This window comes from Anguilla anguilla, chromosome 1, assembly GCF_013347855.1.
Source record: "Anguilla anguilla isolate fAngAng1 chromosome 1, fAngAng1.pri, whole genome shotgun sequence".
In the NCBI taxonomy this organism is placed as follows: domain Eukaryota; kingdom Metazoa; phylum Chordata; class Actinopteri; order Anguilliformes; family Anguillidae; genus Anguilla; species Anguilla anguilla.
In genome coordinates, this window is record NC_049201.1 from 81225714 (window position 1) to 81250837 (window position 25124).

The 25124-nt window shown below is 41.4% G+C and overlaps 2 protein-coding genes across 7 annotated transcripts in view; both read left to right on the plus strand.

The window, feature by feature from the left end:
• Positions 1-25124, plus strand: part of LOC118226904 (B-cell receptor CD22-like) — a 135633-nt gene that overhangs the window by 70511 nt on the left and 39998 nt on the right. The window contains exon 1 of one of the 2 annotated variants that reach the window (XM_035416912.1): positions 16797-16879. The exons of the other annotated variant lie outside the window; for it this stretch is intronic. Within the exon in view, the coding sequence (XP_035272803.1) occupies positions 16834-16879 (46 nt within the window). The 5' untranslated portion in view covers positions 16797-16833. Of the gene's footprint in view, positions 1-16796; positions 16880-25124 lie in introns of those variants that run through there. 2 annotated transcript variants of the gene reach the window in all.
• Positions 1-25124, plus strand: part of LOC118226844 (carcinoembryonic antigen-related cell adhesion molecule 5-like) — a 67371-nt gene that overhangs the window by 17571 nt on the left and 24676 nt on the right. The window contains exons 12-15 of one of the 5 annotated variants that reach the window (XM_035416831.1): positions 20847-20940; positions 21144-21162; positions 21273-21344; positions 22133-22974. The exons of 2 other annotated variants lie outside the window; for them this stretch is intronic. In XM_035416831.1, coding sequence (XP_035272722.1) covers positions 20847-20940; positions 21144-21162; positions 21273-21344; positions 22133-22234 — 287 coding nt within the window. In that variant the 3' untranslated portion in view covers positions 22235-22974. Of the gene's footprint in view, positions 1-1150; positions 1221-2873; positions 3773-20846; positions 20941-21143; positions 21163-21272; positions 21345-22132; positions 22975-25124 lie in introns of those variants that run through there. 2 more of the 5 variants (XM_035416814.1, XM_035416823.1) reach the window with 2 other exon arrangements.

Here is a 25124-nt window from a genome sequence, read left to right on the forward strand (position 1 = left end):
CAGCATAGATTTAAAATTTGATGTTCATGGAAAGTTATTATTATTATTATTAATTACATTTATATAGCACTTTTCCAAATGCTCAAAGTGCTTTACAGTGAAGGGGAACTCACCTCACCCACCACCAATGTGTAGCACCCACCTGGGTGATGCACGGCAGCCATTTTGCACCAGAACGCTCACCACACATTAGCGAAGGTGGAGATGGAGAGAAAATTTTATTTAGCCAATTAAATCTGGGGATGATTTTTAGTGGCAAGTTTGCAAGTGCCAGATCTGGGATTTGGCCGGGGAACCCCCTACTCTTAGCGATAAGTGTCATGGGATCTTTAATGACCACAGAGAGTCAGGACCTCGGTTTAACGTCTCATCTGAAAGACGCCATCTCCTACAGCACAGAGTCCCCCTCACTGCACTGGGGCATTGGGGTTTTTTTATTTGTACCAGAGGGAAGATTGCCCCCTGCTGGCCCACCAACACCACTTCCAGCAGCAACTCAGTATTCCCTGGTGGTCTCCCATCCAAGTACTAACCAAGCCCACACCTGCTTAGCTTCAGCCATTTGGCAGGAGCAGAGTGCATGGAGGTATGGCTGCTGGCTCAAGTTCCCCTTTAACCTTGGGGTGGAATCTATCAAGGATATTTGATTCAATAAGATTGAAGGTCATATATTGGGAAGAAAACTGCAAAAGGGAATGTACTTATGATTTGAGAGGGCGGGGTGGTGGGTGTGTTTGTGAATGATGTGTTGGTAATCAAATCTGTAACTGAAATAACTTTAGAGGGATACGATGACTGTGTTTCTCCTAAAAGCAAACAGATGAGCTCCAACCCTAACCCAATCACAGAGTGTGTTGGTAACAACCAACAGAACAAAACAAATAGAGATTGGTGGATGCTTTCTGGCTACTTTGGTAACCCGAACCCTAAACCTAACCATCAGCTGAGGGAGGGACGCTACAGACCATTCCTGTTTGGTTTTGATTTGTTGGTTTGTGCTACTTTGCAAAAGTTCTGCCCCCACATGATGGTGAAATGCAATTTCAAACGTATGGAAAATAGAAAAACAGGACTAAATGTTACACTGATCTCTGCAGTGATTATAATGAAAGTCGGGTGTGCATTAGCTGAATCTGTGTGCTATTCCCAGGAAGAAGAGACACAGCCAGCGCTCTGGAAGTAGAATGAAGGACAGCGAAGGGATCATACTGACAGATGGGGTAACTCTGAGACAAACACACACACACACACACACACACACGCACGCACACACGCACACACACACACACACACACACATATACACACACGTACACATTCATGCGCACACATACACACACCTATACATTTACTTTTTAGAGACATTCACCAGAGATCTTTCTTTCCACGTCTGAAAGCATATTCAGTATTCATAACGCCTTAGTGGAAATTGAGATGAGGGTACCAATAGTTCTGGAATAATTATTAAAACATCAACTAAACATTAAAACGAGGCAGCCGCACCTAATGGTATGTATCTAAAAGTACACAAACACCGAGAGCTGATCATCTATAAACCACAGACAGGTTTTATCTTTAACTGAGTCTTATGTATAAGAAGCATTTTAAGTGCTTGCCATGGTATTTGCCAGGGAAATGTATGCCTAACAAATTTCTATTGGGGAGCTACAAAGTGTTTTAATTTTAATAAGACATACCAAAAATAATTTGATAAAATATCACGAGTAAAATTGTAATATGTATTGTTTTTTGTTTTGTAATGCTTATTATATAACCTTAAATTTTTTGGCTAAACTTGTTATTACTGTTCCCTTACATATACCTGTCAGCTGAGGGAGAATGACATTTCAAAGATGTATACATTTTTGCTGGGGTTTGAGTATGTTCATTTTCAAACTTTCATCTGAGTGTATTCTTCTGATAATCCAGTCAGGATGGGAAACTGGTGGCACAGTCACTGCAGCTGTCTCTGTGCCTCAAACTTTTCCAAGAAAGAGGACAAGTGTAGTTCTTAAGAGCTCTGACAGAGATTGCGGTTTCATAATGTTACTGTACTCCACTCGAGCCAGGCTACTGCACTGGGCGAAAGAGCAAGAGGAAATGCATGAGGGAGAGAAGGAGGAAGGAGGTTTTTGACCGAATATCAAAGTGTCAAGAAAGAGCAGAAAAAGAGAAATAACTAAATTTTGTCTCTGTATCCTAGCACAGTCATGTTTCGCCTATTATTTAATGATTAATTATGCAATGATATATTAGATAATAACTATAACTGATAGTTTACCACAAGTAACGAGCACTTTATAACACAGGTAACACATTAACACCATAATTATTACAGAATAACTTTATACAATGCAAAAAAATGTGTATTTATAAATAGGAATAATAATAATAAAAGGAACACAAAAAATTGATTTCATACATGGATGAATTAATTAATATTTCAAAGAGCTTTAACTAATTTCTTTAATTTACAGAAAAGATATTTGTTGACCTGTAAAAATGGCAAAAATTAGCCAGTGTGAATAATATTTAAAATTTAGATACTCCACATGCTCATAGCTTGACCATTAGATGAAAATTAAATGTATCACAACAAGGTTTTGTTTTTTACATTCATTATGAATGCAAGAATGAATTAACACTGTGAAGCAGGACGGTTTTCTTTTAATTTTGTTTTCATAGGCATTGGGAGACATTATTTTTCTTAACTTTGTGAGTGAAGAATCTAAAAGATGACATCTCTTCCTTCTTCTCTGGCTGTTTCTCAACACAGTTTTTGCAGCTGCCCTGTCATTTTCTTCAAATGGCTGTGTCCCAATGTTGACGTTTCACAAATTCGCACCTTTCTTTCTCTTTTGACCTCTTGATCAGACGGCCACTCAAGATGAGGAATCGATCTACGTCAACAAGACCATGCTGTCGGAGGCGGGTGCGGTGGAAAAGGGGGACGAGGGCGCCCTGCACTATGCCACCGTGGATTTCTCCAAACTTCCCGGCACGGGTGGGGAACACGGAACGGGCATCATCCGGGGCACTTCCAAATGGACGTCCGACTACGCCGTGATCCGACACAAATCCAGGGAAGAGAGAGAAGGAGGAGAGGAAGAAGGTGAGGAGGCAAAGGAGGAGGTGGAGAAGGAGGGCCAGGCTGAGCTGGGCACAGAGAGGGAGTGGGCCGAGGCGAGGGGCGAGAAGGAGGAGGAGCCCACCTACGGGAACATCTGCCCCTCCAGGCCCACTAAGAGGGCACGGCAGGGACTGCAGCAGCCACCCGGGAACCCTGCTGCAGAGGAGGAGCAGGAGGAGCAGTGCCAGGAGGAGAACTCAGCAGGAGGCCAGGAGAACATGTACGTGGAAGCCATGACCCCCCTGATGGAGGGTAACGGAAAGGGAACAGAGGAGTGTGAGTACGCCGTGGTCAGGAAGCCAAAATAAGTCACCATGGAGATAGGCCAACTCATCACACCACACTGCACTCTCATAATGCCAAGATATTGCTTTACAGCACGATACATAACGTGCATGATGTTGCAGTACAGATGTTACATTACAGTGTCATACTGAAGTACAGTAACTTATGGGGTCCCAAATGCAACATAAAGCTATTATTTTATCATGCATTTTCTTCTGCATTTAACTGAAATATCCCTATTTCTCTCAGATTTAATGGAAAAAGTCTTACATTTATTGTCTTTAAATTGACAGGTGTAAATATTTAATGTGTTCTCCGAATATGATATAAATGAGCTAAATGTTTTATTAATAAGGGTTTTTTTTATTTTTACATTTTGCTATATCTATAACAATTTTGCTAAATCGTTTAATTAATTGTATGAGATATTTAGCTAAAGATTTTGCTTAAAGTACAAAACCTTTTGTTAAATGAACAAATATTTAATTAAATTTAAAATAAAACATTTTTTTGCAAAATGAATGTAACATTGACTAAATGTATGAAACATTCAGCTAAATATTTAGCTGAATGTATAACACCCTTTAATGTAAAAAACTTATAGCTAAATATTTAACTAAATGTATAAAACATTTAGCTAAACATACGAGACTTTCAGCTGAATGTATAAAACATGAAATATTTGAAGTATGAAATATTTGCTGACTATTTGAAACATTTATAATGGTATAAAACATTTTGCTAAATGTATGCAACCTCCACAGCCCGCCTTACGGTGGTTTACCAAAAGAAACATTCACCTTGCTGTGGACAAATTTTGGGAAGTTAATTTTTGTGATGACTAAACACAACTAACTTTTACGTCAAGAGGTTCCCAGACGAGCCTCCGGTCTCTGGCTCTGGGTGTAACGGTGGTGGTGGTGGTGAACCCAGTAGCATAGAAAGGCCGCTGGAGACTTGGATGGAGTTGCAAAAAAAATAGCAGAGACTTTAATCAGGAGATTAGTGTACAGAAAACTAAGGGAGCTACTCCAGGAAATACGAAATACTCCAGGCTGTGAATAATGCTCAGAGAGCAGCAGGCTAATGGGCTCAAGACAGAGTGAGAAGCAAAGCAACTAAGGCAGAATAAGTGTTGTGATTCATTAACTCTCGAATCGCTATCAGGTGAACACACAATCTCATAATCAGAGTGATGGTTATGTCGCCCTCTGGTGACCAGCAGGAGGAGGTGCAGCTTGAATCCTCACAGTGGGAGATGAGTTGTTCCTGTTGGGGCAGTGGGAATCCCTCTCCCAGCATGGAGCAGCCGATACTTGTGTCTGTTTCTTAATGTCTTTCTTCAGGTCATCGCCGGAACGTGCAGCAACAATGCCACGCTCAGGGTGTGCTCGCATTGGTCAGCACTCTAATAGTAAACAGAGATGAACATTGGCATATCCGCCATTTAAAAAACCAGCCTCAATGCCATTTCACAGTCTTGCCAACTACTGATTTTGATGTTGTTATGCTACACCCTTCCAATGCTGTGGAAACCCCCCTACAAATTAGCATTAGCGGATCCAGACCCCTCATTCTCTTGATCATTTTGAGGTTTGTGTACCTTTTACACTTTTCACTATTTTAGATGAAGATTATAGTTCTCCCTCAGTTACAGAAAAGAGAAGGGAGCTAGCCTGGGGGGGAAAGTGCTATATAGAGTTAATTCATACATTTCTCTAACTGTGTGGTCACTGTCTTGTTTGCTAAATAAAGTATTTAAGTTGTTTGTTCATTTTTCTTTTTTTGATAAGCCAACTCATTTCAGCATTTAATAAAATGGAGGTATGCCTAAGTAGTCTATGCCTTTTTAAAAGCAAGTAACCGGAGACATATGGGCAATCTGATGATGAACCAGAGGGAAATCAATCAGACCCTCACACGTTCAGCAGAGACAAACAAAACGGAACACAAATGTTTTATGACTGATGTCACTTGGAGATAAACATTTCACTTCTACGTCAAAATGAAACTCTGCAATCAAAATCTAACAATCCTTTTTCAAAATGACATTTTTGCAACAAAATGATACACAAATGCACCATTTGAATTACTCTTTCAAAGCAGCAACAACACACTGATGTACTTCATACAAAACACTGCTGTCTTTAGTACTTTGTATACCTTTTTAATTTTCTCATACAGGCTTCTGTGAAAGATTGTTCCAGTACAGTACATCTACTCAAATGTCAATGAACACAAAAATAGAAAGGCTTCAGAAAAACATATAAACAGCTTATTTTTTTGCCATTGCAGGTTTTTACAACAAAAAAAAACACAAAGAAAAGTAGAATTACAGTACAGTAATCAATAAAATATGTTACTGTAAACTCACAGAAACAATGTGGGAATGTTGTACAGGAAAAATAATTGTATTGTAAGGGATTGTAAGGGATGGGGTGGATGGTTTATGGATTCCGCCTTCTGTTAGGGTCTGGCCACATCACCTTATCCACATCACAAGCAATGTCATCCCTGGCTAGGCAACGGGGCTATCACCTTGCGTGCCGTATCCAACCCCACTGACCCCACCTCAATGTCTCTGCATGCCTCTTCCATTGCTTGCCGAAGAGGCAGGCGGGCATGTGGTTGGCGGTCATACACTTTCCAACGCCAAGCCAAAAATAATTCCTCAATCGGATTGAGAAATGGGGAGTAAGGGGGCAAGTATACAACTGTGAAGTTATTGTGGTTGGTGAATCAGGAAACTAACATTATCCCAGATGACAACACACCTGGGCTGCTCTGGTTCGTCCTGTACAACTGCATTATGTAGTGTATCCAGAAATGTGATTATGTGTGCAGTATTGTAGGGACCTAGGGTGGCATGGTGATGGAGAACTCCTTGCAGGCTAATGGCGGCACACAACAACGCCTGGTTTTGGCTAGATTTAATCCAGCTTCATCAATGAAAATGAACCCACGAGGCTGTGCAGCTGCATCAAAGTCCAGGACTCTCTGTAACAGAAAATGCATACACTGTACCATGAATATGGTGTAACTAGAAACGCAGGACTACAATGTCTACATTTTCACACAAGGATGGGGGTGGGGTGGGGTGGGGGGTGGGTTGGGTCAGAAACATTCAGTCAAAACTACAAGCCACAGGCAAGGCAGGTGCTTGCTGCCTTGCCTGTGGCAGCTACTGAACACCCGCAACCACGACCGGATTTATCACCCCCAGGTTTCAATGACAATGTTACAATACAGCCCATCACAACTGCTCACTCTCAATTCTCGCTACACTGTTGCCTCACTCACCTTCCTCCGGTGCAGAAAGCATGGCGTTCTTCACACCCGATACCTACAACGGGGGCGTCGTTGCAACATCCACGCTGCCACTACAACATCAGCACAATCTATCCCATCCATATGGACTATCGATCACTCTGCAACGACACGAGGAATCAGCACCCACCTCACGGATTATTCTGTTTTGCGTTCATTCCCCACATCCCCTCCAGTAGCCAAACAGTCAATTTGCCATGCCAACTTTGCTCTGCTGAACATTCACTCCATTAACAACAAATTCCCGCTGCTCCATGAACTTGTTATTGACAATAAACTGGACTTTCTTTTTTTGTGTGAGACCTGGCAGCAGCCAGGCGTCTTTTTCTCATTAAACCAAGCCACACCCCCAGGTTTTAGCTACTTTTGCAAACCCCACCCCTCTGGTAGGGGTGGCAGCCTTGCAATCATCTATAATGTAAAATTCACACCATCTGAAGTTTCCCTCCCAGTTTCAGTTACATCTTCTGAATCCATTGCATTTAAATTACAGTGTCATTGTTGTTCTCATCTATCGCCCCCCTAAACCAAATCAGATTTTCCTGTCTGCATTAACTGAAACTACTCTCATCTGCCTGTTACCTGTCTTCCCGTCTACTGCTACTGGGCGACTTCAACATACATGTCGACTCCACTCATTGTACCCCTGCCTCCGACCTCAATGTAGTCTTGGGCTGTTTCAGCCTCACTCAACACGTACACTTCCCCACACATTCCAAGCGCCATACTCTTGACCTTGTCTGCTCTACCAGTCTCAACATCTCAAACCTCACCAGCTCTCAGTTCACTTTGTCTAACCACAGACTGATTAATTTTCTCTTGTCCACCCCTGCCTCTCAGCCCAAACACCCGTGAACCATCTCCTTCCGGACCACCAACTCCATAAACTCTGCCCACTTTGCTGCTTCAATCACATCTGCCCTACCACTTGACCACACTGTACACTCCCCTGAAGAGTTCGCAATTCAGCTGTCCACCACACTATCCAGTACCCTCAACTCTTTTGCCCCCTCAAAACTAAGCTGGTCACCTTTGCCACTCCATCCCCTTGGTTTACCCCTGAGCTTCGTGCCATGAAGCAGACCAGCCGTCACCTAGAGCGCCTCCACAATAAAACTGGTCTCACTGTCCATGCCCAAACCCACCAACTCCACATACAGACAGAGACATACAGAGACGCTCTCATCGCTGGCCGATCCTCTCGTTATTCCAACATAATCCAAAACTCCAACGGAAACCCCCGCACCCTCTTCTCCACTGTTAACAAACTTCTCAACCCCCATGAAAATAATACTACATCTGGCTCCACATCACTCTGCAACTCTTTCCTAGAGTTCTTCCACAAAATCACCAATATACACCACACTCTCACCTCATCCACACCCCCTTTACATGAACCACTCCCTACTACTGCAGCCGCAAATTCTCCCCCCCTTCTTTACCTTCACCCAGATTGACTGTGCCTCACTCACCAAACTCATTTTTCCTGCCAGATCCACCACCTGCTCCCTAGATCCCACCCCCACTGCCCTGATTAAAGCCTGCCTCCCTACTCTCTGCCCTTACATCACCAACCTCATTAACCTGTCCCTGACCCACTGTGTTGTCCCCTCCATCTTCAAAACTGCTGCCGTCACCCCAATCCTTAAAAAACATGGCCTGGACCCAAACACCCTCTCCAACTACCATCCCATCTCCAACCTCCCATTCATGTCCAAACTCCTGTAAAAAGTTATTGCTTCCCAACTCCGTTCTTACATGTCCGACAATAACCTCTTTGAGCCCCTTCAGTCTGGCTTCCAACCCCATCACAGCACAGAAACAGTCCTCACCAAAGTTGTAAATGACCTCCTCATATTCTCTGACTCTGGTGCATATAGCATTCTCATCCTCCTGGATCTCTCTGCTGCTTTTGATACAGTTAACCACAACATCCTCCTCACCCGTCTGTCCCACCTAGGCATTACTGGCCAATCTCTCAACTGATTTCACTCATACCTCACAAATCGGTCAGAATTCATATCTATCCATGGTCACACCTCAGATCTTGCCACTGTCACACAGGGTGTCCCACAAGGTTCTGTTCTTGGTCCCCTGCTCTTCATCATCTATATGCTTCCCCTTGGCCCCATCCTCCACAGCTTTGGTCTCAATTTCCATTTCTATGCAGATGACACCCAAATCTATATCAGCTCTACATCCACTAATCAGCCACCCACTGCCATCATTGAAAACTGACACACGTCACATCCTGGATGCAACACAGTTTTCTCAAAATCAACTGTGAAAAAACTGAAATCATTCTCATTGGACCAAAACCCCAACTCACAAAACTACACAGCCTCTCTCTCACCATTGACGGTACCCCTGTCTCCACCTCCCTCCTGGTCCGCAACCTCACTGTCATACTCGATCCATCCCTCTCATTTGAAAATCACATCAATAACACTGTCAAGGTTTCATTTTTCTATCTACGCAATATCTCCAGACTTAAACCCTCCTTCACCCATCCCGATGCAGAAAAACTCATTCATACATTCATATCTAGCAGACTGGACTACTGTAACACTCTCCTCATTGGTCTTCCCTCCCGCCTCCTACGCAAACTGCAACTGGTTCAAAACTCGGCTGCAAGAATACTCTCTAACACATCCTCCCGGTCTCACATCACCCCTGTTTTACAGATTTACACTGGCTCCCAATCACATCACGCATCACATTCAAACTCCTCCTCCTTATCTATAAATCCCTAAATGACCTCTCACCCACATACCTCTCTTACCTCCTGCTCCCCTACCAGCCACCCAGATAGTTACGTTCATCCACTGCCGGCCTCCTCACCACCTTCCCCTCTCAGCTCCATTCTGTTGGTGACCGCACCTTCTCAGCTTCCGCCCCCAAACTCTGGAATGCCCTCCCCCCTGACATCCGTACCTCAGACTGACTCACCTCCTTCAAATCACGCCTTAAAACCCACCTCTTTTTCCTAGCCTTCCCTTGATGTCTGTCTTCCCCCTCTGTCCATCACACCCCCTCCTACCACCACAGCACCACTGGTCCCACTGCATTTTCTGTATTGTATGTGTTTTTATTGTACCTTTGTATTTATTTATTTATTTTTTTGATAATTATGCTTGTATTGCCTGTTCTGTAAAACGTCTTTGAGTCCGTGAAAAGCGCTATATAAAATAAATGTATTACCATTATTATTAATTGGGTCAAAACAACAAAAATGATGTGACTGTCCAAATACTAATGGACTGCACAGTTTGTGGAATTAAGAATAAAAGAGAGGTTCATGAGTGAAGTTCATGTTAATCTTCACCCCTTTATTAGGTTACACTTCATGCAATAAAAGTGTTTCCTCAAACAAAGTTATAGTCAACTGTTTATCGTTTGAAAATAAATTGTCCAAACTAAGTTGGAGATGAAGGGGTGTAAATGCAATTTTGTTCTAGTGTGTTTGTTTGTAAGATGCATGTGTGTGTGTGTGTGTGTATGCACGCGTGTGTACATGCATGTATGTCCATTAACCTGTCTGTGTGTATTCATGTGCCATGTTTGTTTGTGTACTTGTGCATTTGTGTGTGCCCATGTGCATGTGGTTGTGTATATCTGTGCATAGATGCATGTGTACTAGTCACTGTTTGCGTGTTAATGTGTGTGTGTGTGTGTATGTGTGTGTTAATGTGTGTGTATGTGTGTGTTTGTGTTAATGTGTGTGCATGTGTGTCTATATGTGTGTGTGTGTATATGCGTGAGTGTGTATAAATGTGTGTGCGTGTGTATGTATGTGTGTGTGTTAATGTGTGTGTGTGGTCATATGTGTGCATGTGTGTGTGTGTGTGTGTTAATGTGTGTGTTTGTGTGTCTGTGTGTGCTTTAAGAGTAAAAGCCACTTAAAAGCCACACTAAAAATATCAAGGGGGTGGGGTGGGTGGTTTACTTACTTCCTTATATGTACTCACTACTGTTTTAAGGCCAGCACAATGCTTCTAATTATACTGTACTCAAATTTAATTTATTTAAAATCACGAAGAGGATGGAGGGGGAGGGATGTGGGGGGGGGGGGGGGTGTCTGGGGCAGGGCGGTGACGCCTGCAGGGTGGACGGGAACATCTCCACTCGCAGTTTCCATTTATGCAGGTGACGAGCTGAAGTGACCCAAAGATCTGGAGCTCACTGCGGAGACAGCCAGCTGGAGATATCAGACCTCCAGGAACACCACAGGTACGGCTCGCTTCCTCCCTCTGCACTTCCCCCTGCGAACGGGAACCCGTAGCGTGGCCGCTTTTGGGAAAAAACGGGTTATGGGTAGCTTCAGACCCCAGGTGGAGGGCGCTGACTTGTTGAGTGATGTATTCGAACCTGAAAAGGGATACGTTGCACGTACAAATGTTATGATTGTGAGTCACTCCACATAAGAGATATCTGCTAAATGTAAATGGCTTACTTTCTGGGTAAAAAAAAAAGTTAAATGTGGAGAAAGCCTAGCTCTCCTTATATTTGCACCAGTGTATGTTGTGTGAAGGAAGTCTGCTAGCTAGCCGGCTTGAGGATCGACAAACCTCGAGTGCTGTGAAAAAGTATTTTTCCCCTTCCTGGTTTCCTCTAGTATTGTGTATTTGTCACACTGAATGGTTCCAGATCTTTAGACGAAATGTAATATTAGACAACGCAAACCTGAGTAAACACAAAACACATTTTAAAAATTATTGCATTTATTTAATGAAAAAATTTAACAAACACTCATATCACCAATGCGTGCGAGTAATTGCCCCCTTAAACGTAATAACTGGTTGCATCACGCTTAGCATCAATAGCTGCAACCAAATGCTTCCTATAATTAGATATCAGTCTTTCACATCACTGCAGAACGTTGTCTCTCTTCTGGTGAAAACAGGCTTCTTTTGAGTATGCTTCTGTTATCCGGTTAATAAAAAAAACAGGAAGCCAGACTAGATGACATTTCTTGAAGGAATTTTTTTTTATTCATAATTATACAGTATGTTGTTATATGAAATATTTTGAGCTTTACAAAACAAAGGAATAGCAGGAATTGTAGGTATTGGGATCTCTTCTCAAACAACTTCAAGATGTTACAATTACACAAAATAATATTTCTTCGGCCTACTACACACAACCCATTTTAATGGTTGTAGATTCCATCTATGACTGATAAAGCCAAATCCTGATCATCCTAAACACAAGCTTTTTTTTGTGGCTGGAAGTTTCTAGAAGCATGAACAATGCAGACTGCAAAACTGACTTATGAGTAATACAAAATGATTCACATAACTAAAGCCTGCTTTTCCACAGGCTGGCAATTTCAGTAAAAAGGCAGCACACAGGTAGACAAAAACTGATACAAAATGAACAAAACTGTCACAAAACCACTGCTGAGAACTATTGATCTTTCAAAGCTAAATAATCCAGAATTTAAATGATTACTTTTTCCATTCGCACAGTAAAATATTCAGTGCTAAACTGCAGTTCACACATTTGAGACACACTGCATTAAAAAAACACGCAGTCAGCGTTATACTTATAAATGTGTTACAGGGAACTGCCAAAATAAACTGCCTGCTCACGTCCTACACCGATGTTCTTAGTGAGCTCATGCTCGTCTGTTTTCGCCTCGCGTCTCCGACCAATGCAGGACATCGCGGTCAAGGGGTATACTCCTTCAACCGCGGGTGCCCCTGGTTACCCTCAGGTTCTTTTGACAACATCACCTAAACCGTTGTTCCCGGTGGAAACGTCAGCATGTTCAGCAGCCTTAGACATCGCTCTCCTCCCAGCCTCGTGCAGACAGGAAGGAACACCACAGGTGCGGGTCACTTCCTGTCTCTGCACTTCCCCCAGCGAAAGGGAACCCGTAGCCTAGAGTGTCGCTTTTGGAAATGGGCTCGCACCTCAAGGTCACGGGTTCAATTCCTAGATGGGACGCTGACTCTTGAGTAGATAGGTGTTTCCAACCTGTGCAGAAGCACTTGCTTTCAATGCACTGTGTATCCCTCTTTTACTTTTTATCATCATCATGGTAGTTACCTGTATTGCAGTCTTATCCAGATTGAGCAAAAAACAAAATCAAAACCATATCATTGTGAGAGTAATATTTCATCTCATAAAAAACACGTTTTCAACGTACAAAAATGCCAAATTACTCACACATACAAGACCAGTCCAGGCCTGCCATTAAAAGTATTGATATCAAAATGACGCCAAGTTACGGTACTACAAACAATATAGGCTATCTTGCCTCACCAAAATTAAATAAGATGTATTCCAAAGCAAGGCTACCCAATATTTCCTCAGTTCTTTCAAGTCACTTGGCCCTGTGTTTTGTAATCTTACCATTTTACAATGTCATGCAAACTTTATGTCAGATCAAAGAGTCAAATATTTCGAATATTTCGTGGAGATATTATTTCTTTTTGCAAAGCGTTTTATTATGAGAGTGAGAAATGCGAAGTGACCCTGTAAGAAACGGTTGTGGATTATGGCTATCCTTGTGTGAATTTGTACAGTCTGATAAGCGTGTACTGTTTAGCAGCTTTGGTTTCCTACATATGTAAAACAGTGGCAGTGACAAAGGGTGCGGTGGCGTAAGTGTAAACGCAACAGAAATGCAGGTGAAATATGGCCAGTGTATGTACTCACGGATTTGACGGCCATCCAACGACCCTTGATTGAGAAAAGAATCAGCAAGCCCGTAGAATTAGAGCTCCCTAGGTCGCAACTTGTGTACCCTGCTGTCCTGCTCCGTTGTCTGTTATTTCGTGGAGATGCACTTTTAGTGTTTGTAAGGTTTATAAGGCATTTTGATAGGCTTATCTGCAGGTGGGAGTCCTCTTTGCTGTTTTGCTCAGCTAGAACCGGAAAACTTGATAGTGGAGAATAGGAGCAGACGCATATGTCCCAGCAGGCTTTGCACATGAGAAAATAACAACAGTGTGAGAGAAATTAGGAAGAAATTATGAAATTGCGTAGTTGAAACAATATGTTTTTAGCAGAATGGGCATGTAGGTGAAGGTTGACATGATCACACACTATAGTGCAGAGTAAATAAAGTGACCATGAGTGAGCTTAGTTTCCTTATGGAATGGTATATATAATAGTCGGTGTAAAACATTAACTGATAAAGTGGAGGGTTAAGTAATGTGTGAATTCTATTGCACTGATGTTCTTTTCTCATGTTCAGTACTAGTAGTTATACTTATGAGTGAGTCATGATTTTAAATGTAATGTTTTAATGGGGAGTTGCAGAACGTACATATGTAGTAATTGTTTGTATGTGGCTAGATAGAGAACAGGGCGAGGTAACATGAATGTAGAAACGTGGCGTTTGCTGATAAGAAGGTTTTGTACGGTAGCCAAGTGAAGAAATATAGTTAGTAGAAATGGCACAGTGGTGAACTGGTGTAACTTTTTAATAAAATGAATACATTTGCCGTCATGTAATGCATATGGCCGTGAGTGAGTTTTGGTAAAGAAAATATAAAAGCGTAAGAAAAAGTTAGTGTAAAAGAGGAAATTATCTGCCTGAGGGCGAGGCGGGATTCAATCCTTCAACTGGAGGTTTACCAGTCTGTGACTTTGTTAGTGCAGCACTATGACATAGCTATGCAATGCGTGAAATGTCATTAGCAAACCTGTCCGTGGTTTTAAAGAAGAACACAGGCCAGTAAGCACAGAAGAGCTCCCGTTGAATCCATATGGCTTTGCAATATTGTAGCCGGTTAATAACTGAACGTGCAGACGGTACGTCATAATGCAGTGTATACGTTCGGTGAACTTCGGGTAGATATGGTGCAAAAGCAATAATTGAGAAGTAGTAGACAATTATTAGTGAGGGTAAAAACAGGTTAAAGAAACATGTCCCTAGCTGGGCTTGAACCTACAAGCCTATGTTCCCGAGACTGTAACCTTACCCACTAGGCCACAGGCAGATTAACTGTTTAAACTGGAAATGATTCAGAGTAAAAAGGTATGGGTATTTTGCGTGTGTATGCGAGCTTTTGATTGGGTCGTGAGGATGTGGATTTGGCTGATGTCGGTAAAATGTCCAATGGGGAGACATGTTGTTAGTAGGATAGTAGGCGGCAGGAAAAATAAGAATGAGGAGAAGAAGAAGAAGAAGAAATAAAAGAAGAAGAAGAAGAAGGAGAAAACGCAAAATCCCCTTAGTTGGGGCTTTATTGTGTGAACATGTGAAGTTGTTTATGAAATCTGTCTGTTGAAATGGGGTCAGAATGTACAGAATTTAATGTTTTTAAGGGCTGAGTGTCTGTGGCTGTTGTGGTTATTTCTGTGGGGAACCCTGAAAAGTACCAAATTCTCGGTACTGTATAGGTATGGGGCATGCCCCCGCCAAGGCGTAACTTGGCGGGATGGCATACCTGCCATCCCAATAAAACAAATTAGATTAAATCAAGCCTGTACTTTCATGGACATGTAGGGAAAGCTTTTTCATTAATGAAAAAGTCCTCGGTCCTTAGATATAAATGACCAATTAAAACATTACAGCCATATGAAATGGAGTTGCAAGGACTTTGTGCTTGCTCACATATTCTAGTCAACAATTAAATAATACACAATTATTTCTTAATACATGTCTTGCCAATATATGCACATACAGCATATACACATACAGTATAATCTGTTTATAAATTCAATATTGTTTGATGCTTTGTACTATATAAAGGATAAAACGCCATTCCTAATAGTAACTGTTAGGCAGGGCCGAAGTGTTCGTACCGAGAAACCACACTTGCAAATAGCTTCAGGAAATGAGCCACAGGAAGTACCCTCTCCTAGAGGTCTGGTGCTTCAGCCATAAGGGAGCAGCTGTAAAAAGAGATTTCATGGGTTTGATTGAACAGGCTGTTCATGGTTTTATCTGTCATGCAACTAATTTTTAAAGATTACATCTTATCACGGCCAGTGATTTTGGCTGCTGCTCTGTTCCTGTTCTGAATTTCTACAGTACCTTCATCATGACTGCACCTTTACATTAGGAGAACATGAGTACATTCAGCCTGATCACCCAACGGGACGTAAGCATAGTACCTCTGGTCAAATCCTGCAAAATGACCAACATAAGTGTTAGTTAGGCCAGTTACAGCGGTTGTGTGGTTGTGTGAATTTCACCACAGAAACTGAGAATAAATAAGAAAAAGGAAAAAAGAGAAATTAAGATTTCCCTGCACCCCACTCCCCTTACTCTAAATCCCTTCTCCTCAACTTGTTTTGTTTGAATGATTTAGCCATTTATTTCATTGTATTTATGTCGAGCAGCTTGTTGTCTTATTGTGCAAAATAAAGAAAAAAGCGACACAAAGTCTAATGACGGATCTGACAGACCTCAAACCCAGGGTTCTGGCAGAAGAGGATGTCGCGCTGACCACAGCACTGAACTAGCACAACGGTTATACCGCCACTCTAGTGTATGAGCCTGTTCTCCCGTCAGCACGGAAACACAGTACGCTTATTGTCAAAACGATCTTGTGTGCTATGTAGGCAATCATGTCGGTATATTCATGCATTCCTGTGTACAGCATGTTAACAGTACTAATGGACTGCACACTTACCCACAATACAGTGCCCTTGAATACTGAAGATCGGACTCCAGTGTCTCACATGTTGCATTGGAGTTTTCACTGAACTGATTTTCACTGCCACAGAAAATCAGTTACGACAGAAAGACCAACTGCATGCTGGCAAATAAAGAAAGCATTTACTGCTGTCCATTCATTCTGTAAATAATGTGTAGTTGTGCTAGTTAGGTTATTGCAGGCCTTCCTTACATGCACAAAATATATTTACTTCATAGTGTGTTCAACTAGCATTCAAAAATTTTAATTTCCAAGATAAAAAGGCAATGACTCAGAATAACAGGATTTAAACAGAACAAATAAAATGCAGGTATAATTCTATCTGTCCAATCAGTGAGCCCCACTGCTGCTGGTTGATAAAGGACTGAATAGGAGGTTTGCACACACTGTCTGTCTATTGGTTAATTTGCTGAGTGTGTTTCTTCTCTCCAGATCGACTCCACCCAGTGCCTCTGCTCCTCACTAATACTGAGACATGATTGGAGCAGAGAGATTCATCCTCATTGGCTGTCTGCTGCAAGGTGGGGTTTGGTGTGGATGGAGTTATAGAATGCTCATTGGTACAATACAGAGGACATAAACAATCAGACTTTTCATGGTGATTTGACCAAATAATAACATTCATTTCTTATTGCAAAAAATTAAGAGAAATGAAAGTTGCTTACTACAAAAATGAATATGTAATTATGTAGGAATATACTGTAGTGTACCCAAAAGTCAGTCATGCACACAACTATGTGGTCAGAGCATTTGAAAATATTGATGTGCTTAATTGAAGTATTTATGATACTTATGATGTTTTCAGGTATGAGTTATTAGACATCATAATGTTGCTTTATGTTAATCTATTTTTAACATGAACCAGGCTTGTACAGTATAGAGTTATTTGTCCGTGCTGTAGGATCACCAGTGTAATACTGAGTTGTGTTGTGTGTGTTGCAGGAGCCTTGGGCAGGGATTGGGCAGTCTGGATGCCTCAAAGTATAGAAGCTCTGAATGGATCCTGTGTGCTGATTCCCTGCAGATTTGATATACTCCCTCATTTTGACAATGATCTGACAGCTGAGGCTAAAGGACTATGGAAAAAAGGAGACAAAGATGGTAAAGAAGTGTTTGATTCCAGTAGAACTGGGACAGCAGCTGAACAGAACACAATTAAAGGAGAATTAATTGGACAACTGCTGAAGAAGAACTGCACCACAATTCTGGATGGCTTCTCTTCGTCTTACAGTGATGATTATTTCTTCAGATTGGAAGCCTTAGATAGACTCAAGTATAATTTTCCAACAGCCATCAAAATTAATGCACAAGGTACTGCATTTGCTGTCATGCCTTTTTCACTGTGTTCCATTGTGTTTATGCCGAGACCCAATGCTTTTAAAATTAGGTACCAGAGATAGAAATGCTGTCCTCTATGAGAAATGCACCTTGGATGTAAAAGAGTAAAGAATGAAAATGACGTGTCTCAAGATTTCACGTTGTAAATACTGCATGTTAGTCAGACACTGTTAATGTGGTGATTAGTGTGTGCTCTGAGTGCTGTGAGTCTCCAATCCTGAGTCAGACAGTAACCTGTCCTCATGTCTCCATGCTTTCTAGACTCTCCACCCAAACCCAAGTTAACCCCAGAGAGGGTGGAGGTGATGGAGGGGACCTCTGTGAGTTTGAGCTGCTCTGCTGCAGCCCCCTGTCCCAAACTCGCCCCAAATCTGACATGGAGCCCCAGGCTGAGTGACAGTGTGGATCAACTGCAAGAGAATGAGGATCGAACCAAATCTGTGTCTTCTGTTCTGACCTTCACTGCTTCCCACCTCCACCATGGGCAGAAGATCACCTGCAGGGCACTTTACACACTGCAACAAGAAGACATTCAGAAGACAACTGAGGCCAGTCTGACTCTCAGAGTTCTATGTAAGTGAGCTGAATTTGAGTTTGTCTTATGAGTAAGTCCATGAGACAACTGATTTTACATCTTTCTATTCAATCAGCTGTGGTTTTCATTGTTAAAGTACACTATAAATGCAAAATGTTCCCTCATTTCATTGGTGTTCAATTTTTTTTTTTTTTTTTTTTTGGCAAGTCTCAATGACATCTTATCTTTGCATTTTAAAGATGGAACCAAAAAATAGCACAATCGGTACAGATGCTTTAAAATACACAGAAACTCAGTTCAAAGTAAATTTTACAAGTAATATATTTTCATATCTCCTAGATCCCCCCTGAGACCACCCCAAAAAAAATCTGTGTAAAATGATTTTTCCATCTTTAATGGCTAGTTTTGATTGCAAGCTAGGAAAGAAATGTGAAAATGCATGAGCAGTCGATTCTGTGCTCTGTTTTACAAATACAGGTTAGTTTCAGAGTGAGGTCTCAAATTGTTTATTAACTGTTTATTTTACAATGACACAAAGATAGATTTCTGTATTGCCTTTTAAATAAGAAATATTATCCAGATTCTCCTAAGAACACCTCAGTGTCAGTCAGTCCCTCTGGATCAGTGTTAGTGGGCAGCTCTATGACTCTGACCTGCAGCAGTAATGCCAACCCAGCAGTGAAAAAATACACCTGGTATAAAGTGAATGGGACAGAGATGAAAACTGTAGGAACTGGACAAAATCTCACCTTTACTGTGACTGAGTCCAGTCGTAGTGAACAGTACTACTGTGAAGCACAGAATGAACATGGCAAGGAGAACTCAACAACTGTACAACTGAATGTGAAATGTATGTTCAGCATTTTCATTTATCAGACAATTGCATTAATCATACTATTGTTATATGTGTGCAACTGTGATATTAGTAACTGTGGATGTGGATCCTGTGTTCAGACATGCCTCAGATCTCTGACTCTGGGAGCTGCAGCAGAACTGCAGCAGAGATCAGCTGCTCCTGTGAGAGCCGTGGGAATCCCTCTCCCAGCATGGAGTGGCATGTGTCTGGACTGCGGGTCACTAACTCTACTGACAGAGTCATCAGGGAGGAGCAGCTGGGGAACACAGGCCTGAGGAGCTCCCTCACCATGCGCCAATCACAGGGAGACACGCCCACTCTCCTCTGCATCAGCACCAACACTCTCGGCTCCTCCAGCCTCCAGCTCCACCTCCCATCACCACAGCAACACGCAGGTATTTACATACATGGCTGGTCTTAAAACTTGACTTTTACTGTATGTCGTAAAGCCTAAATAGCACTGTTATAAATATATTATTACCATTCAGACAGCTCTTTAAAGTGTTACCAACATTTTATTGCACCCAGACTAATCCAGCCAAGATTTGTTGTTTATTTCACTATGGCTTACAATTATGTAGGCCTCCAGTTCTGTCTATGACTTTGTTTCCATAATATTTGACACAGTCCATGAACTTGCTTTATTCCGGTTTTGTATGAAGTTGTTGTGGTGTGGGGATGGCTGGTTTAAGCAGCCACACCTGCCCTGGGTCAAGTTGATTAGACCTGGCCAATTGGATAATTGGCCAGGCTAATTGGACCCAGGAACAGGAGTGGCTGCACCTGTGCGTAGTGAGGTAATCACTGCGCACAGGTTAAATCTGCCATCCCCACCCACATCAGGAGCTCTCTGTCATGACAGGGTTTTTACATCTGCTCATTTGGCGTTACCATCTTGCCAAACCCTCGTGGAATAAATGTGGACTGTTTTAACATCATCTCCCTGTGTCTCTGTGCTGGAGGGCCCCAAGAAAAGCCACTTCGGTGGCCTGTGGCAGGCGTGTTTGCCACAGTGGCGCCCAACGTGGAGCTCCTCCGGCAGAGCAAAGAGGCACAGGAGGGCCAGCCAGGAAGCACACTGGAGGAGGGGCGGCTGAGGTGTTCCCGACAGGGCTTCGGGCGGATCCTCCGGGCCAAAAATGGGGAGCGGAAGATGACCAGGGAGGGGAAGGAAGCAATCCTCAGCTGGGACGCTGAGGAGCTGCACCTGGCCGAGAAGGCAGGTCAGCGACGGGCGGTGCACGAGAGGTGGTCGCGCCGTGAGCTGGACTTGGCCGGGAAGGCCAGAGCACAGAGACACAGGGAGATGATGTTAAAACAGTCCACATTTATTCCACGAGGGTTTGGCAAGATGGTAACGCCAAATGAGCAGATGTAAAAACCCTGTCATGACAGAGAGCTCCTGATGTGGGTGGGGATGGCAGATTTAACCTGTGCGCAGTGATTACCTCACTACGCACAGGTGCAGCCACTCCTGTTCCTGGGTCTAATTAGCCTGGCCAATTATCTAATTCTTAACCAATTATCCAATTGGCCAGATCTAATCAGCTTGACCCAGGGCAGGTGTGGCTGCTTAAACCAGCCATCCCCACACCACAGTTGTGTATCCTCAATCTGTAAGACCTGAACTTGATTAAATAGAATTGTAGGGACAGAGTACTCTGGCTGTTATGAATAGTTTAAAATTATAAAGCACTTTTTAACTGCTGAATATCTGCAAACAAGTAATGTCTTTTAAATAAGTATTTTATTTTTTCAGGATTAAATTGCAATCCACTATTTCATATTATCATCGTAGGACTGATTTGTCTGTATGCGCTGACTGTTGGATTCGGTATCCACAAATATAAAAGGTACAGGCATCTTGATCTTACTGCTGAGAAAATGTAGTAAAATGTATCATTACCATAGTCTGAGAGGCAATTATGCTTTCAGTAAAATATTTTAAATATGTTAAAACTATCCCATCCAGTAAATGCACGTGGTTTGCAGAGACATATCGGAAAATCAGAGGCAATAATAAATCCTCTCTCTACTCTGATTTTCATGTCTCCAGGTTGTCTAGAAGACTGAAGGTGAGTCTCACCATCCTTTCCTCTTCTTCCTCTTCTGAAACACTCTGCAGCTCAGCCTGATTTCACCTCTATTTTACATTCACACCATCTGTGTGTCTTTTCGTTTAAAGGGAGGGAGGGACGGGGACACATATGCCAGTCTGCAGCTCCCCAACATCAGCCCTGAATATGACGTGCTGCAGGTGAGCAAGTGTGATACAGAGAAATGTACACCAGGGGGCGCCACTACGCTCATATTTATGAAAACTCATATTTATGAAAATTAAATGTATGCAGATTCCCTCAGTATCAGAGACGTGTGTAGTAAAGACAGGATGAGATCTGTATTAGTTTTTAATCGCTCAGTCCAAACAGAGGAGAAAACCTCACAGACTCAGCTGAAGGGCTAAAATGCTCTTTTCTTGCCCTTAATGTTGATGCAGAAGCCTTTTGTTCTTTTCAAAGTACTGAAGTCTTAAGCCATCACAGTGAAGTGTCCAGACTAAGGCTGAGTCCACTGATCCTCCAACAAGTTCACTTGGCATCGCTCTCGCCTCCCACAATCGATGCGGACATAGTAAAATTTTAAATGGGGGATAATATACAAGTCAGATCTTTAATCTGATTGGTTATCACACTGGTCACTTTGTTTTCTTACCTCTTGTCGCTACCTATCCCAACATGCCTTGCAGAGGCAAAGAATTGTCTCTCATTGACAATGAACAGAGGCGATTACAAATTGGCTCTGTTCATTTGAGTATATGTGGCTTCACTGTTAAAATTCAAAGAATGCATACATAATTGGAAATATTTTTTTTAATTTCACAAGTTTTTGCAGAGTTAATTTTGTAATAAAAAAGGTTTTGTCTTTCCACTTTTTCCTCTTCATATGAACATAGGCACTGCCCTGAGACTATGCCGGTTTGTGCACTGAGGTGTTCCTTTAAATAACCATGAACCTGCGTGTGTGTGTGTGTGCTGTATATGTTAGGTAAAAAACAAGCATCAGAAACACACAGGGATTACACAAGAAGAGAACGATGATTATCAGAACCCTGAAGATGGAAACAGACCAGATTCAGGGGCTAATTAAAAATGTGAGCATGTTGTGTTTCGTTTAAAGCTGATTTATTTTTGCTTTAAAAACAAAACAAAACAAAAAACACCGAATGTTGAGGGTAATTTCTATCTATCTGTCCTAAGAGCATTTTTATGACTTGCAGAGATGTTTATTTAGTATTTATCCTGGAGAATAGAATTTAGTTTTTTTCATTTTTCATTCTTTTTACAGAATGACTATTTTTGTAAACTTCACTTGCATCTCTTGTGCTTTAATGACTGTATGCCATAGGTTGTCGCATAAATTCGGCTGCTGTCTGTTTTTGAGAACACCAAATCAAAATTGCATCCTCATGGATTTTCAAAGAATGTTACATTGTGCTCTAGGGTTGTTATACGTTTTTAAAAAGTCCCTTGTCCCCCTCCTGAATTTGGAAAGCTGGTTTTCAGTCATTCTGCATCTTATGGTTGGAACAGTCTGCTGAAAAGCTTAAAAGAGAAAGACTAATATCAATTACTGATTTCAAACATGGAATTCATGACTCAGGGACTGACGTATGCTCCTGTTTTTAGCCTCTACTCTGCTCTTTAATTTCTATTATACTATTGTCTCACTGCACATTTGATGTTTGCAACTTCATTGCCAACTGTCTTAATGGGTAACTCTGTATTTTAAGTCAGGTCCCCCTTGTAAAAGAGATATCAATCAGAATGGGGTGCTGTTGGTTAAATAAAGATTAAATAAAGATTAAATAAATATTTAATGAATATTTGCATCCTGGTGCAGTGCCTCGTCTTTTTTCCTGTCTCATTCGGACGTTTCCCTGTTGCAGTGGCGGCTGGTGATAAAAAGTTTTGGGGGGGCGCAGTTTTGGGGGGGGACAAATAAACTGAAGCAGCACTTCATAGCTCAGCAAAAAAAAAATTAAAAAAATAAAGAAATCTAAAAACACAACAAACTGTAATATGGCCTAAACACTGGCCAGTAGCACTACTTGAACATATTTTGCTACGTTTCATCTTACCAGGAGTGCCATCTATCCATCCGGGTATTTTTTCTGAGATTTTATGTGATGTGTTAAACTTTCTGTTTTCCTCTATCTTTCTCTCACTCTCATCTCTCTCTCTATTTCTTTCTCTCTCTTCCCCACTTATTTAAAGCACTGTGCTTTTGCATGTATGATGAAAAAAAGTTTCTTTTTCAAAGTTTTTCTGACCCAAGTTAATTGTACTTTTTTTATTGGCAGAATTTTAAAAGGGTCTGTTGAGTGAGAAGGACTGAAAGGACCTTTTACTGTCTTGCAAAGAAAGCTGGTGGAGAACAGGTCTTAAACACAAGTGCATTCCCTTTGCAGTCTTTTTGAAGTTGTATATAAAATAAGGACTAAATGAGGCATGTGTTTTTTTTATTTTTGCTGTAAAATTAAGGAAAGAACAAACAAAAATCAACTTCTGTTCCATAGCAATTTGAATTATGTATAGTAAAAAGTGTTACTCTAACAGGATTTATGTTGTCAAAAAGGGATAAAATGTATTTGCTGGTTTGACATTGAACATTTGTTTAAGTGTACAGGTGTGGATTTACTGTTCAAACATAATCAAATTCTGATTTGATTATAAACTGTCTACTAAAATTGCCTAGGTTCATATTAGAAGCTTTCTTTGAAGTAAAAAAAAATGTTTTTAGTTTACTTGATGACCGCTATTGTGCTCCCATATTTAATTACATTTATTACGATTGCTTTGACTTATTTTGCACAACAGAGTTTCAATGTGCAAAACTCTTAACACAGAATGCTGTACTGTTCATTTTGGGTTCAAAATGTAATATAGCATGCAAAATAAAAACACCAGTGTCAAATCAGAGAATATTATATGCAAAAGTTTATCACAGCACCAGAACATTAGATATTTCAAACAATTAAGTTCAATCATTACTGCACTTTCGATATACAACAGTCATCATCAAATAATGCTGCCAAACACAAAATCCTTCTGATCAAAAACGAGTTTGAAAGTGTTCTTCATAACGCAAAAATGCTATACTCCTAATCTTGGGCTCAAAATCATATATAGCATGCACAATAGAAACAACTGAATCAAATTAGATTGTATTTCATGCTAAAGTTTATCATAGTGTAGCGTTCGGCGCGGAAAACAGGCAGAGACGGGGTCGTCCGTTTCCGAATTGCCCCAGCGGAGCTTCGCTTTATTGCAGACATCGCTTATTAACAGTTCTAAAGATCTGTCCCGTTCGATCGGGCGAACAGCTCTTTTATAGCCCTGGGACGCCCTGATTGGCTTAATTCGCTGCCCTCGGTGCACCAATCACCGGACATTAGCGAGAGCCAATTGCAACATCAAGCATACAACAACAACAACACAAAACTAGCATTACTTACAGCGGTATTCACAGCGACATTAACAACACTACTATACAAAAGCATGAGGGTCCAACGAACACAAATACAACGAAGTTAGCTAGTGCTACATAAGCGACTATTAACAGGCTAAGCACATTTAATAACACAAACACGATAATGCATTCACAAATATTTACAGCTAGCTACAATAACGGAGGCGAGATCACCACAATAGTGTCAGAACAGTGCATATGTTCATCGTTGAAGTTTAATTATTGGTGCATTTTCAAATTCAAGGGCCATTATCAAATAATGTGGTCAAAAACAAAATACTTGTTAGCAATAAAGACTATGCCTAATGGTCATTTCCTCATAGGTACTTGAAATTATGTACAGCAAGCATCCCCTGTGATAGTCTGCAGTATAGCGCTTGTGTTTTTATGAAACACAAACAAAATATTAGATTAGATTATATGAAGTTTAATCATTAAAGAAAAATTATACAGTAATGCAGTACTGTAAACACAAATGTATTGTACAGTAAAAACAAAAACAGTAAAA